Source organism: Balaenoptera physalus, assembly GCF_965194825.1.
Source record: "Balaenoptera physalus genome assembly, chromosome: 13".
NCBI lineage: Eukaryota > Metazoa > Chordata > Mammalia > Artiodactyla > Balaenopteridae > Balaenoptera > Balaenoptera physalus.
This window is the reverse complement of record NC_138892.1, coordinates 20,869,806-20,889,179: the sequence shown is the minus strand read 5'-3', so window position 1 is coordinate 20,889,179 and position 19,374 is coordinate 20,869,806. Positions and strand designations below refer to the sequence as shown.

The window sequence follows — 19,374 nt, the reverse complement described above, 5'->3', positions numbered from 1 at the left end:
AAATAAATGGAGAAATATCCCTTGTTCATAGATTGGAAAATTTAATATTGTTAAAATGTCCATACTACCTAAGCCATTTATAGATTTAATGCAATCCCTGTTAAGATTTCAATGGCATTTTTTTTTTTTTTTACAGAAGTAGAAAAAACTATCTTAACATTTATATGGAACCACAAAAGACCCTGAATAGCCAAAGAAATCCTGAGAAAAAAAGAACAAAGAGGGGGGCAACACATTTCCTGATTTCAAGCTATATTATAAAGTTATAGTAATCAAAAAAAAAAAATATGGCCGGTTCAAGATGGCAAGGTAGGAAGATCCTGAGCTCACCTCCTCCCACAGACACACTGAGTCTACAGCTAAATATGGAACAACTTCCTCTGGAAAAAAAAAAAAAAAAAAAAAAACAGAAAAACCCTTAAACTAGGTGAGCAACACATTGGGAAAAAGATAAAAAACCCACAAAGTGGGTAGAAGAGGCTGAGACACAAACTCACCCTAAACCCCACCCCCAGTGTGACAATCTACAATGAGAATTCAAAACCTGGACCTTCTCCCTGAGGAGGAAAGGGTTTGAACCCCACATCAGGAACCACAACTTTTAAGACCTACACCTGAGAGATGAGCCCCCAAAATAGCTAGCTGTGAAAACCAACAGGACTCACATCCCTGAGAGCAGAGCAAACTGATAAATGGCTCTTAGAAGGCTCACATGCTCAGACTCACTCATCCCAGGGACTAACACAGAGGCAGCCAATTGTGAGGTGCTCAGGATACATATACAGAAAACAAACTGGTGGTAGCTAGAGGCAGGGTCAGGGAATGGGTGATATGGGAGAAGGCAGTCAAAAGTCACAAACTTCCAGTTATAAGATAAATAAGTCATGGGCATATGATGTACAGCATGGTGATTACACTTAGTAATACTTTATTGTATATTTGCTAAGAGAATAGATCTTCAAAGTTCTCATCACACAAAAAAAATTTTATAACTATTTGTGATATTGGATCTTAACTAGACATACTGTGGTTATCACTTAGTAACATACACATACTATATAGAAATATCAAATTATTATGTGGTATGCCTGAAACCAATATAATGTTATATGTCAATTATATCTCAAGAAAAGATAAATAAGTATAGGGATGTAATGCACAACATGATGACTGTAGCTAACACTGCTGCATGGTATATTTGAAAGTATTAAGATCCTAAGAGTTCTCACAAGGAAAAAACTCTTTTTTTTTCTTTTTCTTTTTTGTATTTATATGAGATGATGGATGTTAACTAAACTTATGGTAATCATTTCACAATTTATGTGAGTCAAATCATTATGCTGTATATCTTAAAACTTATACAGCACAGTATGTCAATTATATCTCAGTAAAACTGGGAAAATAAAAAGAAAGAAATCAAGTGTTTATTGAACGAATGCATGCAAAAACAAACAACATAGCCAGCAAAAAAATTAGCATATGTTTCTGATGAACTCTGTTTCCCAGTGTTGATGGTGAATAAGTTAATTATCAGGTGTAATGAGTAGGCCGTCATTTGAGGATTTTTTAATATACCTAATCTTATGAGTCTTCATAAGACTAAAATATTAGAAATATCCTACTTCAACACTATAATCTTCATTAAAACCTCACCTGTGTGGATATAAAGTTATCCAAATAGTTGGCAGGGGGGATAATCGTGGAACTGGCAAAATTTTATTTTAGCTGATTTTTTAAAACGGAAATCTCTCTAGAAATAACTTTCTATGTAAATTTTCTATAAATATGCTTTCCAGGGGGTCTTAAATAGAAGAAATTGCAACCCATTTATCCTTCCTTTGATGATTCATTGCATTACTGTAAGTATAGTCTAATGTACACTAGAGGCAGATTAAGAATACAGCAAATGCCCCTGGCAGGCAGCAGACCCTCCTGGATTCAAAGGGAAGTTCTGGTAAAAGTCCTAACTCTGCATCCTAGTCCTTCAAATCGGCCACTCTACTTACATAATGTTTCTTCACCTCAGTACCAACCTCCATGCTAGCCAGGATCTCCTCACATCCCCCAGAAGAGCAGGTTCCTTCACTCCTTCCCAAGCTTTACTTATACCTCCCTCCATGCACCACACTTCCTGGAAAAACATTTTTCCTGGGCTTCCCTGGTGGCGCAGTGGTTGAGAATCTGCCTGCCAATGCAGGGGACACGGGTTCGAGCCCTGGTCTGGGAAGATCCCACATGCCGCGGAGCAACGAGGCCCGTGAGCCACAACTACTGAGCCTGCGCGTCTGGAGCCTGTGCTCCGCAAAGAGAGGCCGCGATAGTGAGAGGCCCACGCACCGCGATGAAGAGTGGCCCCCGCTTGCCGCAACTAGAGAAAGCCCTCGCACAGAAATGAAGACCCAACACAGCCAAAAATAAATAAATAAATAAATAAATTGAAAACAAACAAACAAAACATTTTTCCTCTCTTCTTTGCCTAGTCAGATCATCTCTAGTTTTAAGGTCTAGCTCAGACTTTTCAGCAAGTGTGTCTCCCAGCTAGTCCTGTCCACTGGGCTCCCCTCTCCCCAGAAGTCTCCTATCACACAACCTGCCCCACTCACTCAGACTCTTTCCCCGTGTGTTATTCCTCCACTGGTGCATGCATATCTGTCTATATCCCCAGAGAGCTTGTAAGTGATAGAAATCAAGAACCCCACCTTCACTTTCCCCAGTGCCTAACAGAGCGTCAAGTATTTAGTGCTTATAGGATGCAATCAGTGTTAACTCATTTTCCTGTAAATAAATTTCAACATGAAAGAGCCAAGTGTAAAACCTCAGTTCATACAATCCTCTATCTTAGTGAAGAAGTTAAAACCCACTTAAGTCTAGCTATTGTTTTCCCAACAGAGATACTGAGAAATTTCCCCAGATTGTCCATTGACTATCTGGTTTTAGACACCAATTTTATAATATTTTCAACAAAAAAATTAAGGAAGCTTGCTGAATAATGTTTCTATGGCATGAGTGGTTTTAAATACTTGAAGTATTCAATTTGGAGCCCATTAATATCCTGGAAGGGAGGGGTAAAGACTAAAGGTGTTATCAGTGGGACGCTATGCACAGCTGCACTCAGTTTGCCTAGACCTTAGCCCTCAAGGAAGTAATCTTTAACTTTCATTAATTCAGACCTCACTAATTAGGAATTTGTGATCATTTAGAAGGGCTGGGGTCCAATATGCAAAGCAAATCCAGTGAACAAATAGAGGAAATATTCAAACCATTTTTAAAGGAAATACTTATATACAGTTTATTTGCTAATTGCAAATCCAGTTTCTTTTTCCTACTAATTATCACTATCTACTCCAGTATTTCTCAAACTAAACTCTAGCTTGTATTAGAATCACCTGAACCCGACCACTACCGTTTCTGATTCAGGAGTTCTAAGGAGGTAGGCCCAAGAATTTCAATTGCTACAAGTACCCAGGTGGTGTTGATACTGTTGGCTGGGAACCACACATTGAAAACCACCGATCTACTCAATATTCTGCCATAATTTGAATACACTCTACAATGCAAGCTGAATTGTTCAGTTTTATCTGACTGTATAATATTTTAAAGACTATTACCCTGGTGAAAAGGTCGGTGGGTAGCAATTTCAAACTGTAATAGTTATCAGTTATCAGTTAATCATATCATTTAATACAAAGTACTGTCACTGCAGTTTCCTTGCTGAGCAGAGCTCTGGGCGTTGCTTAAAGGAGTGGGTCAGGGCCACACAGAGGTCTGCCACTTTGACTTGCACTTTGTATCTCAAAGCCTGAGAACAAGCCCTCGTAACTCCAAGCCCCACCCTCACCAGTTTAGGAGTGAGCTTACATCAACACGTTCAATAGAGCAAAATATCAAGGTCATGGGCTTTGGCGTCAGACAAAACTAACTTCAGATCCAAGGTGTCTGACCTTGGACAAATGATTGAACGTCTCTAAAATGCAGTTACCTTGTGAAGTGGACACCGTAGTACACTGCCGAGATCCCCCTTCAGTGAAGGACTGCTAGCCCCTGCCGTTGGGAGGGCTACGGCAGACAGCTTTCACCTCTCAGCTCTCCGGGAAGGCCTTATTGCAGAGGATCACGTGGTCCAAGACCACGCCCCTTCCTGTGCCTACCCACATCAACGACTGGTTGACGCCGGGATATGAAAGCCTGACTACCTTGGCCCAATGGGGTTAACTCTGAAGTTAACTCCCCGCACTTCAGAGTCTCTGTGGGGAGACCGTCCTTGCATGGGCACTACAGCTCAACTTCCACCTCTGCCCAAACCTGCGTCTCTCGTCTTCCTTCCACAGGTCTCTCGCCTTTCTTCCACAGGTGTGGATCCTAAAGGCGCCCCTTAATAAACATTAAGCATACCAAACTCCGTGTCAGACTCTGCTTCTCAGGGAATCAAGCCTGTGACTCTCATTTAAAAACAAACAAACAAGTGGATGAAAACTCTTAGAGGCAGTAATTTTATAGATTCGTTCATTCGACAGTATTTATTGGGCCAGGCTCTGTTCTAGACGCTAAGAATACAGCAGTAAACAAAGATGACTAAGTTTAAGAAGCGAGATCGTGAAAAGCATTAAGAGATAGAAATCAATTTTTAGCTACAGTATTGACTACTTGCTATAAAAGGGAATAATACTTCTTCCCATCCTCACTCCCCCATCTGCCTAGGTTTTTTTTTTGTAATTGTCTAAGCTTTTAATATTCATCTTCTGTTCGGAAACCATAAAATAGTTGTCAATCTCAGCCGGTCTCAGCCTGTTTGAGCCTAACTCCCCTATTGGTTTCCTTCTTCACCTCCATACTGCTCTTACACTACACTAGGTTGTACGAAATTGTGAGGCTAAAATCCTAGTCACCTAGACATTTCATGCAGTAATTTCTGTTATGTGCTTATAAACCATGGTAAAGTCTAACACCCCAAGGTCATATGCCTGCCCAGATACACCATTCAGCTGTGTATTTACTGGGGTCTTGTGGCTCTCAGCTCTAAGCAGGAGATGGGGCACAGGTTTTGCCGTTTCTCTCAAATCCCACAAACCTATGGTGGTTTGCTGCCGCCATCCCAAGGCTCACCACATAAAGTGGGACACAGACCCTTCCTCAGAGACTCATTAATATATTAACACTCCTGGCTTCCTCTAAACCCTCCTAGCATCAGAAATCCATTTCTACTCCAGGCATTTGAGAATTTAGCTCTTACCTCCCAAGATATTTTATCCTTGTCAACCTAAGAGGCTAGACTTTTGACACTCAAAAGCCAAGAAGAAATCTTTTTTCCTCTGGTATTTGTGGAAGCATCCCTTTTCTGAGCTATAAACATCAAACACCTGATTATTTGAATGTGAAGAAGAGCCAAGGAGGCAATCAAATGCTCCAGGGCATGGCTAAGATCATTGGTTAAATTTTCTGAATATGTTTTTCTCTGCTTGATCACTTCCCCTGTAGATGGCCTCCTTGAGCCAGCCTCTTACATCTCCAACAGCGTGTAAACCAAGGTATACCTTGACTCTCCTATCATTTTTTGCAGTCTTGCCTTTGCCTGGGTATCCTGGCTTCCACCCATGCATGGCCTCAGCAGAGAAATAAGTCTATGTATTTATCTTTCTCCTATCTCTAATCTCTCCACCTGCTTCACCTGTCTCCTTTTGTTTCTCCATCTACTGCCACAACTAGCCCTATTTTAAATTGCACTGTACTTTGTCTTATTTACTGAAACATCATGCTTCCTGCTCTATCTTAAGTGTGTGAATAGGAGGCTTTATGTTCTCTACTTTGAAACTTGAGATCTGTTTAGATCTCGTCACTTTATAACTCAGAGACTTAGAAAACTCTCCAACCCATGGAGTGGAGGAAAACGTTTGTAAATTATATATCTGATAAGAAACTTGTATCTTGAATATACAAATAACTCTTACAATTCAATAATAAAAAGACAAATAAACCACTGAAAATGGGCAAAGGATCTCAACAGACATGTCTCCAAAGATGATGTACAAATGGCCAATAAGCATAAAAAGATTCTCAACATCATTAGCTATCAGGAAACTGCAAATCAAAACCACAGTAAGATACCACTTCACACCCACTAGAATGGCTATAATAAAAAATACATTTAACAACAAGTGTTGGTCAGGATGTGGAGAAATTGGAACCCTCATACACTACTGATAGAAACGTAAAATGGTGCAACCACTTTGGAAACAGTCTAGTAGTTCCTCAAATGGTTAAGGATAGAGTTACCACATGACCCAGCAATTCTACTGCTCGTATATACTCAAGAAAAATGAAAACACACATCCACACAAAAACTTGTACACAGTGTTCAGATCAGCATTATTCGTAATAGCCTAAAAGTGGAAACAACACAAATGTCCATCAACTGATGAATGGATAAATAAAATGTGGTATAGCCATACAATGGAATATTAGGCCATCAAAATGAATGAAGTACTGATGTATGCTACATGAATTAACCTTGAAAACATTGTTATGTGAAAGAAGCCAGTCACAAAAGACCGCTGTGGTCACAAAAGACATACTGGGGTCTTTTGATTTTCATGTGATTTCATTTGTATGAAATTTCCAGAATAGAAAAATCCGTGGAGATAAAAAGGAGATTAGTGGTCACTTAGGGCTAATGGGGTTGGGTAAAATGGCAACTGACTGCTAATGGATATGGGGTTTCTTTGGGGGTGATGAAAATGTTCTAAGATTGTGATGAATATAAAAATATAACAATTATGAACCAGATCAGGAGACATGGGGGATGAGATAAAAAGTTACAACATTCATCTAATAGGAGGTAAGGAGATACAGAATAGTGAAAATGGGAGAGGGGGGGAATATTCAAAGAGATAAAGGCTAAGAAATTTCCAGTATTAAATATGTTACTTTCTATTGTATTTTCAGATACAGTCTTAATTGCTTAAAATATAAAATATCCTTCAGTGATATGTTCTACATGTTTATTTGCTTACACTTTTATAATCCATACATAGTACATAGAAAGAGTCCTTTGTGTGGTAAATAGAGTGGAAATAACTTTCTGTAAAAGCTGATAAAGTTAATTATATTCAATTTGATACTTATCCCCCAAGAATAGACAGCTGCAAAGACACCTGTAGAGTTTAATCAGCAAGTTGAAAAGTCAGAAATGCAACCATGCTTTACATTATAATGTTCAAATTGAAAAGTCAGAAATGCAACCATGTTTTACATTATAATGTTCAATCTCCTCAACTTTTTTCACAAACAATGGGCATACGACTTAAATGTAAAAGTGAATTTTACAGTGATTAAATTATACAGTGAATTTCAGTAACTAAAGGGTCATGCACTTAGTTGACTCCTTATCAACAATTGTTATTGGATAAAACTCAGAATTTCCTATAAGAATCAACACAGAGAGTTACCTCCCCCATCTCAGCTCCATCCCTGTCCCATGTATCTACATCATGGACAGACACTCAGCTGTTAACAATAAACTATATTTTCTGGAGTTATCATAAATAAAATTATGAAACCTTCATACTCACATATTTAATACTTCCTTCATCTTAATGTGTGTTAATGTTGGAAATCATGTTAAGAAATGAAACTCTTTTTTTTAAAAAATAAATGTATTTATTTATTTATCTGTTTGTTTGTTTTTAGGTGCATTGGGTCTTCGTTGCTGTGTGCAGTCTTTCTCTAGTTGCCGCGAGCGGGGGCTACTCTTCATTGTGGCGCATGGGCTTCTCATTGCGGTGGCTTCTCTTGTTGCGGAACACAGGCTCTAGGCACGTGGGCTTCAGTAGTTGTGGCACGCGGGCTCAGTAGTTGTGGTTTGCGGGCTCTAGAGCACAGGCTCAGTAGTTGTGGCGCACTGGCTTAGTTGCTCCACGGCATGTGGGATCTTCCAGGACCAGGGCTCAAACCCGTGTCCCCTGCATTGGCTGGCAGATTCTTAAACACTGTGCCACCAAGGAAGCCCAAGTAAGGAAACTCTCTTAAAGAGTTGTTTTCATAGTTATTCACAATTCTATAGTCCTTAATATTTTCAAAATGCTGTGAAAATATATGGTCATTATTCTGCATCGTAACATTCCATATGCTAGCAATACTTTAATCCTCACCTGTAGATGAGTCAAGGCAATTTCCCTAAAAGAACACAACCAAGGTGTGTGACTTCAGGAAAATCAAGATTTCAACCTTGGCCTCTAGGGCAGGATTTCTTGAACTCCACACTATTGATAGCTGAGGCAGGATCATTTTTTGTTGTTGTTGTGGAGAAGGGCTGCCCTGTGCACCATAAGACATTTAGCAGCACCTCTGAATTCTATCCACTAGATGCCAGTAGCACCTCCTCACCAGATGTAACAACCATAAATGTATCCAGATATTTCTACATGTCCCCTGAGATGCAAAATTGCCCCATTGAGAACCACTGGTCTAGAGAGAAAATGATTGCAAAAGCAACTAAATAGATGAATATACATGTATACTGTTTTATATCCTACATATAAAATTTTCTTTTCTCTATGGAGTGAGTATGATTGGTCTGTAGCTTTCTTTAGAGTTTACATTCTCTCTGTTAGAATAATCCTGCTGATTCCTAACTATATTTTAGTATTTCTATGGCATATATTTTTTTAGAGTAAGGAACTATTTCCATATCATTACACTGCAAATTATTAACGGCTTATCTTTTTTCAAAATTAGCAAATAAACTTTGTCTCAAATTTTGACTTCCAATCAATTTCAATTGAAATTTTAAGTAACACTATTTGAATTAATAAAGCGCTATCTGATCTTTGATGGTCACATTATTTTTGTGAGGTAGGTACGTGTTTAGTGTTAAGTTCCATCATTAGAGGAGATTAAGGATAAGTTCAAGGTCATACAACTTATTAGTGGCAAAAGAAATAGGTAACTTATATGGCTTTTCCCTCCCATTAGCATTGTTGTGATTCAAAATAATTAAGAACATTAGATTTTAATATTTACATTATATTAACCTTTTACCTTTATTTGGTTTAACACAAAGATTTAGATAAGATAAATAATTTTTAATAATTTATAGTAACATTACTTTGATTTCTTAAGATAGAAATCCGGTACTCTCATGTGTTTATAAAAGCAAAATATTGACAATTCCTAGTGTCACAAAGACATATTTTCCTAAAAGAAAGTGGACAAGAATGGAAGTATTATATCTCTCATTAAGAATATATTCCATAACTCCTTGGCAGTCAGAAAAGAGAAAAAATTATTTAAATAACCTGATTTTGATTTCCAAAATTGAAGGAAAGTACACACATGTGCATTTAGAATTACTAAATAAATAACAATAGTTCAAATCACACTCACATAAAACAAATAAGATTATATCTTCCTACTCATTAAAAAATCATAGAAAGAGTTACAAAGTTTGATGTATGCTTACAAATATGTTGATTAAAAAATAACTATACACATAGAAAATATGTGAATATATCATTAATTTAAATGTATAAATCTCTTTGCTTTAGATTAATGCTATTTCTTATTTTTTTATTGTTTAATAACATGAGTAAAACATTAACATTAACATTAAAAACATTTCTTAATGTTTTTAATTGCCAACCTCTGTACAGCATGCTCACCTAAATATCAGACAATAAGCAAAAATTATTTAATCATAAAATATTTTAATGTACCTAAATATTTCACACATTATTATTTTAAAACAGTGTAGGGGCTTCCCCGGTGGCGCAGTGGTTGAGAATCTGCCTGCTAATGCAGGAGACACGGGTTCGAGCCCTGGTCTGGGAAGATCCCACATGCCGCGGAGCAACTGGGCCCGTGAGCCACAACTACTGAGCCTGCGCATCTGGAGCCTGTGCTCCGCAACAGGAGAGGCCACGACAGTGAGAGGCCCACGCACCGCGATGAAGAGTGGCCCTCACATGCCACAACTAGAGAAAGCCCTTGCACAGAAATGAAGACCCAACACAGCCATAAATAAATTTTAAAAAAAATTTAAAAAAAAAATAAGAAAATAAAGGCAGAAAAAAATTAAAAAAAAAAACAAAAAACAGTGTAATGCTAAAAAAAAAACCCTTCTAAACAGTATCTAATGTGTGAACTGTAGAAAAAAATAAGTTATTGATGAAAGCCTGTAACCAAAGTCTTAGCTAGAAATGTAGGAAAATAAACAAAATAAACTTTGAGATTGCTACTTGAAATTTTAAAGCATGGAACATAGCATATATTCAGTAATTCCAGAACACTAAACAAAAATAGTAGTATTTGCCTATGTAATTTAGCTCATCAACCAGGTGGATATATTGGAATTCAATATGTCCAAGCATATGTACCTTTAAATTTAAATCATTGCAAATTAGTTGACATTCAGCTTCATAGCATTCAATGGAATCACCTAATTCCACAGAGCTTACCCATTTTTAATTGGGTAAATGTTCTTGGATCACCAAATCTGTAAGTACCTAGTTGAAAGTACTTTGGTCAGTATAAGGCTCATGGGAGTTTATATTTATAGGCCGGGACGCAGTGAACCAGGATCTGCGGTAGCATGATTCACATTGGGGGTCTCAAGACATACACAAGCCCAAGGCAATAGAGTGAACAGGAAATTAGGCAGGGGAGCAAAGGTAAAATGTGCAACAAAACCAAAGTTAGTGGGTGAGAAACCAGGAATCCAGATAAGAACCAGAGTCTAAGAAAGGCAATATAAGCAGCCAATGGCCAGGAACTCTAGTTAACAAGCAAAAAGGCACAAGAAGAGATGCATAGCACCAAAAAGACCTTGACCATTGGGCCCATGTTCTGTCCCAAACAGGATGCTTCTTGATTAACACCCTCCCGAGCCAGAATCAATTCCAAGAATAAACGTGCCCTGGGCTGATAGGGGTTGATGAGAAGCAAAGATCGAGACAGCACAGACCTGTCACTTCATTGCTCCCTAAGAATAGAGTATGTGGTAGGAGGGAGAGAGGTCCTTTTCAATATTAATTATGATTTCAGCAAACCCCAAAATATATGCTAGCACCAAATGCAAGGAAATATTTTTAATGATGCCCTAATTTAAGAATATGCTTTTGACCATCGAGTATGTGTGTATTAGCTTTTCAGCACATATGTAGTCACAACTTTCAAAACTTTCACAACTTTCACAACTACAGCTTCACTGAAATAATAGTAGAGAGATAGAGGAAAATACTGATGCTGAAACTCTTACCTGCAGAGTAGCATCAATTAATGAGTATAGAAAGTAAAAGTCAAAATTTGCTTTAACAAAAATGTATCCCCCCAAAGTTCCCCCAAAACACTCATGATAGGACAAAAAAAAATCTAAACCTGATCCAATTATCTTAAAAAACATATAAAACTGGGACACTGTTTAAGATAATTTAGCATCACAGCTACTTCACAAACGAGTCCCATTGGTCTTGCCACTTTGATCTGTGGAGTTCAATTCAACATGGTTGAAGCCAGGGTTATCAGTTCCACCATCTTCTGTTGGATGAGGTTTATAGTCTAACACTTGCTTCTTCTAAAAGAAAATGTTAACATGGTGATTAGGAAAAAGAAACTGTTCGTTCAACTCTAAATAATTGTTACTACTACTTTTGTTTCTCTAAATCAGCTTCGTAGTCTATTGAGGCAGAGATAAACAACAGAAATAAATCATTAAAAAAAGGAAAGCAAATACCTTCCTTGTCCAAAAGAAAGTCTGAGGACTAACTAGTATTCTGTCCTGGTGATAAAAGCACAATCTTACTAATTTAAGGAAAAAGAAAGCCAACTCACTTTCTTAAAAATGTCAAAATTGGATAAAAAGTCCTCTTTGGTTAGTAGGAATCTGCGGTCTATGTTTTGTTTTCTTCCTCCTGAAAAACAAACATTATTTACATTGTTAAAAAGATATCTGTAACTACCCAGTGATGGACCATCATACACACATTTAACTTGGGCACATTTACTTCTATGCACTTATAAAACACAAAGAGAAAGAGTCTTTTAAATAGTGCTGGAGACTTAGCCTGCCATTTCTCTTCCCTCAGTCAGTCTCAGATTCTGCAAGCCTCTCACTGGGATACATATGAGTCTAGTGTTTAAAGATAAATAAGGTGGTTCTTAAATGCAAGCCAACTGTCTCATCTGGTATCAACTAGGGAAGAGTCATCTGGCCCAGTACTGGTAGGAAAACTGGTTTAAATGCATCCTTCATGATCTACCAATAAAATATCAAACCTCTGCTTGATGGAGTTGCCCTTCCCCAGTTTAGTGGCTATGAATGTGTGAAGAAATGCAGGAAATTATGAATTGTTGGATAAATTATTTAAATGAAAACCAGTATGATGATAGGTGCTTGATCCAAATTCTCTTCCCTAAAGTTTTGCTCTACAAAAATTATTCTTTGGCTCGGTATTTTATTTGTGAATCAGAGAGGAGGCTTTTAAAACTGTGTATCTCAAAGAGTTGTTCTCCAACTACCTCTATCCAAATCACCTAGGAGATGTACTGAACATGCAGATTCCTGGATTCCAACCTGGACTGACCCAATTAGAACCTCTGTGGGTGGAGCCACTGAGTCCTGATTTTTACCAAAAAATTTTTACCAAATTTCCAAGGTGATTTTCTGCCCTCTAAAGTTTGATAAACACCATTTTAGTATAAATACTAGATTTTTAATTAAGGGAACTTCTGTTGTTCAGGAGATGGGTTCAACCTTAAATTAATTCATTCAATATTGTTGAGTGCCTACCATGTTCTAGAGACTCTACCAGGTGCTGGAGAGACACAAACTGAAAACTGAATCAGAGCACTTCAAAACTGAATCAGAGCACTCCTTTGAAAATTACTGGAAAAGTCATTTTAAAAATAACCCATGTAGTAAACCTAAGAGACACAGAGATGGAAAATAGGAGAGAAAAGATAAGAAAATCAGAAGGACTGTCCAAGTTTAAAACATTTGACTAACAGGAGTTTCCAGAAAGAGAAAACAGAAAATGGCAGGAAATTACAAAAGAAATAATATAGGAAAGTGCCCTAGAACTGCAGGACATGGGTCGTCAGATTGAAACCCTCCTGAGGGGCTAGGGCAAGGCAGTCATTGTGAAATGGGTCACATGTGAATGGCCAGCAGGCAGCAGGGCACTGGTATTCTCAACAGCAACAAGTCAAGCAGAAGAGAAGTAACACAGCCTCCAGGAACAAGAAAGTTACTCTCAACCTAGGATTCTCTACTCAAATTATCAGCAATTATCAAGTATAAGGAGGAATTAAAGACTTTTTTTCAGCTATGCAATGTTTCCAAGATCTCTTGTCCACCCTTTCTCAAGAATGTGCTATAGGATGTGCCCCATTCAGTTAAGGGTGTAAACAAGAATTAGGAGTAATGGGATACAGGCAGCAGGGAATCCAACACTGGAGGGAGACCAAGAGAATTCACAGAACGAGGACAAAATGAAGTCCCAGGGTAACAGTTCTATAGCAATCCCACAGAGCTGTGTATGCTATGTGTAGTATTGGTTTGATTTCCTTTAAAAATTATTTTTTTAAAGTTTACGAACATCTGAGAAAAGCCTTCACACTATGTTTAGATATAAAGATCATCATTATTATTCCTTACATGTGTATACTTCTTTACAAAGAGTCAGTGCAGGACAATGAGAAGATCATGGCACAGAGCTATTGTAATGGTATGTGTAAAATCCTTAGCATTGTAGTAGCTATACACAATTTCTTCAAGAATTTTATTTTTATCTCACAGAGACCTGTGAGATAGGCAGGTCAATTATTATCCTCATTTTATACATAGGATAGGTAAGGCTCAGAGTAGCTATGTAGTAGCTATATAGACTTATAGCTATAAGTTCTTTCAGCTAATAAATGGCATAACAAAGATTCAAATTGAGGTGGGTCTTCTGTTTTCAAGATCAGGCCGTAAAATTTCCCATGAGTAAAATGGAGCAAATAATTAAACTAGTGGTTAGAACTATAGTAAAATAACATAAATACCTATAAAACAGATATAGTAAAAACTAATGTAGCGGTAATACAGCAATACTAATGTTTAGTTACCTGTTGGTAAACTGATCAGCATTCCCACAAATATCGTTAACAAGGTTCCAACAGTACTGAAGTATAGATATGATAAAGAATACCAGTTATCCATCAGTGGAGTCCTAAGAGAGAGCAAAAGCATAACGGTAAGATTTCATGCATGCTACTAGCAGCTAACAGTATGTGTCAATAAACCTCATGGCAAAGTCAAAATATAATATTTAATCATGTTTTTAATGCCCACATCTGCTGTCCCAATTTTATCTTATTGGATCAGGAATTAAAAGTATGACTTAATCTTAACCACATACTAGAATACTAAATGTCCATGTTTATTCATTCAACTCTGCTTTGTGTCCCAGGTACTGTTCTTGTTATTGGAAAGTCTGCCATAAAAAAGCTGGATAAGGTTGTTCCTGCCCTCAGAAAGTTTACATTCTAATAGAGAAATGTAATGAACAAGTAAACAAATTAATAAACATAATAATTCCCACTGGTGGAAAGTATATAAGGAAAATGAAACAAGGTAATGTGACGCTAACAGGGTAGAAAAAAGGAACTACACTACAAGGAGTGGTCAGGGAAAGTCTTTGTGAAGAAGAGACATTTGAACTGAGATCTGAATAACAAAAGTTCTTGAGAAAGCACTCCAGAGAGAGGTAAACACCAGCAGACGGTAGCATAACGAACAAGATACAGAATGGTACAAGATGAGATAAGAGGTCTTTTTGTAGGACTTGGATGAGTTTGGATCTTACTCTCTGGATAGCGGCACACGTTGCAGTATTTTTATTATTTTATTTTATTTTTATTTTTTAAATTTACATTTTATTAGAGTCGATGTGTAATATTATATGTTACAGGTGTACAATATAGTGATTCATAAGTTTAAAAGGTTATACTCCATTTATATTCATTATAAAATATTGGCTATACTCCCCGTGTTGTACAATATATCCTTGTAGCTTATTTTATACCTAATAGTTTGTACCTCTTAATCCCCTACCCCTATATTGCCCCTCTGCCCCTTCCCTCTCCCCACTGGCAACCACCAGTATGTTCTCTATATCTGTGAGTCTGCTTCTTTTTTGTTATAGTCACTAGTATGTTATATTTTTTAGATCCCACATATAAGTGATATCATACAGTATCTGTCTTTGTCTGACTTATTTCACTTCCATTTGCAGCAACATGGATGAACTTGGAGGGCACATTGCAGTATTTTAGGTGGAGGAGTGACATGACCTGATCTGCTTCTAAAACAATTGCTCTAGGATTCTACTTTCAGCTTTGATAGAGTAGACCCACCATCCTGCCAAGAACAAAATATGAAAACTGGGAAATGGGAGGAGGCAGGTTTTTGAAGACCTCAGAGAGATCATGGCAGTTAGAACTTGAGGAGTCAACATCCCAGAAAGAAGGGAAAAATAGAGGTTAGCTAGTTAAATTAAGATAATGTGATATATTGGGCCAAAGACAGACAAAATAGAACCAAATAGAAAATTGAAAAACAGACCCACAGAAAAACAGACATTTGTTTAAGTCAAAGTTGCCACTGCATTGCAAAGTGGGACAAAAGGAGGCTCCATTCAATAAATGGTGCTTGGTTAATAGACTATCCATATGGGTCATTTTTAAGTCTTCTGTCATTTACAGACAGTTCTGGGTGTACTCTGATGCTTTCGCAAAAATGTTCCTATAAAAGGGTTTCATCTTCAAGGAATTCATGGAAAAGACTCTGACAAGTACAGGTTTCTGGTAACTGACTATACTGCTGAACTGAATGAATAAGCATCTTCAGAACTCTAATGGAAAACTGATGAATTCATAAAAGTACTAACAAAAGATCAAGATGAAAACAAAAATTAATTACATGGGACTGAGTGAACTGATGAGGATGATTATAATTTTTGTGACTTTCTGTTTGAATAAAAAAAAAATCCCACAAGGACTCAGAGGCAAAAAATATACAAATCAATTTTCACTGCAAAGTAAAGGAGCTGTTACAGTAGAGGATTACTGGACTGAATGTCAATATTATGACATAGTATGAGTGTGTTTTGTGTTTGGTAGTTGCAATCATTGTTGCTTTTGTTGTGGTCATCCATTTACAATGCCTGGTGTCAGGTGATTTATCTCTTGTAAAAATAAAATACAGTGTTTGTGTGTGAGTTGTGAAAAAAAAAATAAAATAAAATGTTTCTTCTAGTCCAAAAAAAAAAGAATATCCATATGGGAAAAAATGAACCTTGATCACTTGAAATCAATTCCGAAGTGGATTACATTTCCCAAATGGAAATGGTGAACGAGAAAGCTTTTAAATAAAAAAATAGAGGAATAGCTTTATGACCTTAGGGTAGGCAAAGATTTCTTAAACGGAATTCACGCAGGACTACCCATATAGGAAAAGACTGATAAGTTGAACTCAATTAAAATTAAGAAATTCTGACCACTAAAAAGCATCACTAAAAGAGTAAAAAGGCAAGCCACAGAATGGGAGAAAAATATTTTCAAAACTTATCTTGTATCTAGAATATATCAAGAAATCCTAAATAAATAAGAAAAGGACAGAGAACCCACTTAAAAATGGACCAAAGATTTCAACAGACAAGTCACAAAAGTAGTTATACGAATGGCCAATAAACATGTAAAAAGGTATTGAACTTCATTAATCATAAGGGAAATGCAAGTTAAAAGCACAACAAGCTACCAATATGTACCCATCAAGTACTAGAAACTTAAATAAAAACTGAATCTGGGTAATTGAAACCCAATACCTAACGCAACCAAAAAGTATCTTACTTCGCCTTTAGCTGTGCGTTCATTCCCCTTGGACTCTAGCCATACTGAGCTATGCACGATTTCCTAAGATGCCACGTGGCTTCAGGCCTTCATGCCTCTGCATATGTTGCCTTCATTCTGCAACATATGCTCCATCTTCCTTTTGTCCCCTCTGCCCAGTCCTGTTCACCTGATTAACTCCAGTTCACGGAATACTTCTCTAAGAAGCATCTTCCACCCAAGAAGAGTTAGGCCCTTCCTCCTCCTGGATCCCATGAGAGCCTATGAATACTACTGTTCACAACATTGTTTAATTGTTTATTCTCTTGTTCAACTTCCCTTTTGGTCGTTTTCTGTGACAAGAATAACTTTCCAGACCTTCTCCTCTAGCCAACTTCTGCATTCTTCAAGTATTAGTAGATCCTGAAGTCTGTGCTAATCTACACTCCAACTTTGTTTATAATCATTCTTTTAACAAAGACTTTCAACTATTTATTAGCTAGTTATTATACTTATCATGCGTACTGAGTTCCTTGTTTTGTGCATAGTAGCATGTTCTCTCCAGCTGGATTATAATTGCCTGGAAGGCAGGAACCACGGTGGATGGGAGGGGAAGACTGTCTATGGATATTACATAAATGGTCAGCCCAGTGCCGGGTGCATAGTTCATGCTCAAAAATTCTTGTTTATTAGCTGAGTTATTTTATAAATAAGCTTACATATAAAAGTGATTGTTATGGTACCAGGCACATAGTAAACCTCAGCTAATTTATTTGTTTCAGAAATCCGAATAACCAATTTGCCTTACTCTTTTAAATTAAAAGAGACATTTACATAATCAGGACAAATGCTAAGCAAAATTGTAAAACAAAAAGCACAACTTCAACGTCCTCCTACTTACACTTAATTAATTAATAATTGCTCCCTTTTTCACTCTCTAATGACTTCCTGACTACTCCCCCCCCACATTAGTGCATTCATGCTTATCCGAACTACTCACTGTATTTCTGTGCACCCCTCTCACCACAGCTCCCCACCTAGTCAAACCTTCCCCCATATATGCCTCAGGCTCTGGAACTATCTTTTCTCTCTACCCATGCAGAGTTTACCAGCCTTGAACTCCCACTGATAAGTGTTCTCACTGCTGAATTCCCTCTGGGACATAAATCACCAATGATGTTTATATGTATGGTCACATTCTTTCTCCCAGGAGTGTGTCCATTTTAAGAGGGAGATGCCATGTCTTGTCTCAACTGGAATGATTCTCCAATGGTTTCATTCTAGGCAAGCTGGAACTGGGGCAATACTTTAGGGGAAGTGGCCTCATCTTCTTATTCCTTGACTGTATCCATGGGTTTTGTGCTTTAAGGCTGGAGATGTATTGATATATATCCACTAAGGGTAGTCTTGCCCTCACATCCACTGTGCAGTGAAATAGTGATATTAAAAAAAAGGTCTACATCATTTCATTAAATCAGACAATATCAATATCCAGAAGCTCAAAAATGTACTGCATAACTGAAAACTCCAGCAGGAAGATCACCACTGTGACTTATTGCCAATGCTCTAAAGATTTGGAATCTTTAAAACTGAACAAATAGCAATTATCCACCATATTTAGATAAACTGTAGTTTTTAGTTGGTAAAGGCTATACTTCAAAAACTATATATGCAATGTGTCTTTTATCATTTTACTTTTCATTTTAAAGGTTTTTCAGTGGACAGAGGCAATTTTTCATTCAACTGGAGCCAGTATTTATCAGCATTTACCCATAAAAGAATTTTTTTTGTTACTATTCAAGTCTTCTCTGCATCTGTAGGTGAGGTAGACGTTTCTATTGAAACTAAGAAAATATGGCATTTTTTGCTATTTCTGAACAAAATATAATAGCCAGAAAGCCACATGGGCTTTCCCCATTTCAGAATTAGGCAAAATCACAGCACTGAAGGCAAGAAAAGCAACTGGGGTTCTCTACCTGTCACACACATTTTAAAAAATACAACATTATAAAGCTCAATTCAATACCTTTCAATGTTGTATACTTGAAAAGCACTGGTAGAAGATGGCATTTCTGTGGTTGTCATCCAATCTGTCCCATTGTATGTGCTGTTACAGCCGTAGGTTTCAAGGCTTAATGGCATAGTTCTCTCAGGAAGTGGAGGATAAAGTTGAGCTCCAATTCCAACCCACAAAGAAATGGCAAATCCAGACAGCAGACCCACAAGTGCTCCCTGCAAAACAGGAGTGCTTCTTAAAAAAAATAATACAGTTTGCTTTGAAATGGAAATTAACACTAGGAGCTTAAGCTCAACATGGTCCAAGCCAAATTTACCAGTCCCCTCCTAAAACTCTTTTCCCCTGTAAGCTCCTTGCCTCTTGCCAAGAGCAGCATGGGTCCCTGGTCCCTCAGCCCAAAGCCCTGGGGTCTCTGGAACCCCATCTCCGTAATTCATATCTCTATCTCGCCAATCACCAATTCCTGCTCATTTTTCTTTTCCTTTGTCTCATAATTC

General features: G+C 37.4%; 1 protein-coding gene across 1 annotated transcript in view; it reads right to left on the bottom strand.

Moving 5' to 3' along the window:
- Window positions 1-10,093: 10,093 nt before the first annotated feature.
- Window positions 10,094-19,374, bottom strand: part of SLC5A8 (solute carrier family 5 member 8) — a 65,827-nt gene continuing 56,546 nt past the window's right edge. Inside the window, exons 12-15 of the mRNA XM_082419423.1 lie at window positions 18,887-19,092; window positions 14,098-14,201; window positions 11,821-11,900; window positions 10,094-11,563 (exon numbers count right to left, since the gene is read on the bottom strand). Coding sequence (XP_082275549.1) covers window positions 11,438-11,563; window positions 11,821-11,900; window positions 14,098-14,201; window positions 18,887-19,092 — 516 coding nt within the window. The 3' untranslated portion in view covers window positions 10,094-11,437. The remainder of the gene's footprint in view (window positions 11,564-11,820; window positions 11,901-14,097; window positions 14,202-18,886; window positions 19,093-19,374) is intronic.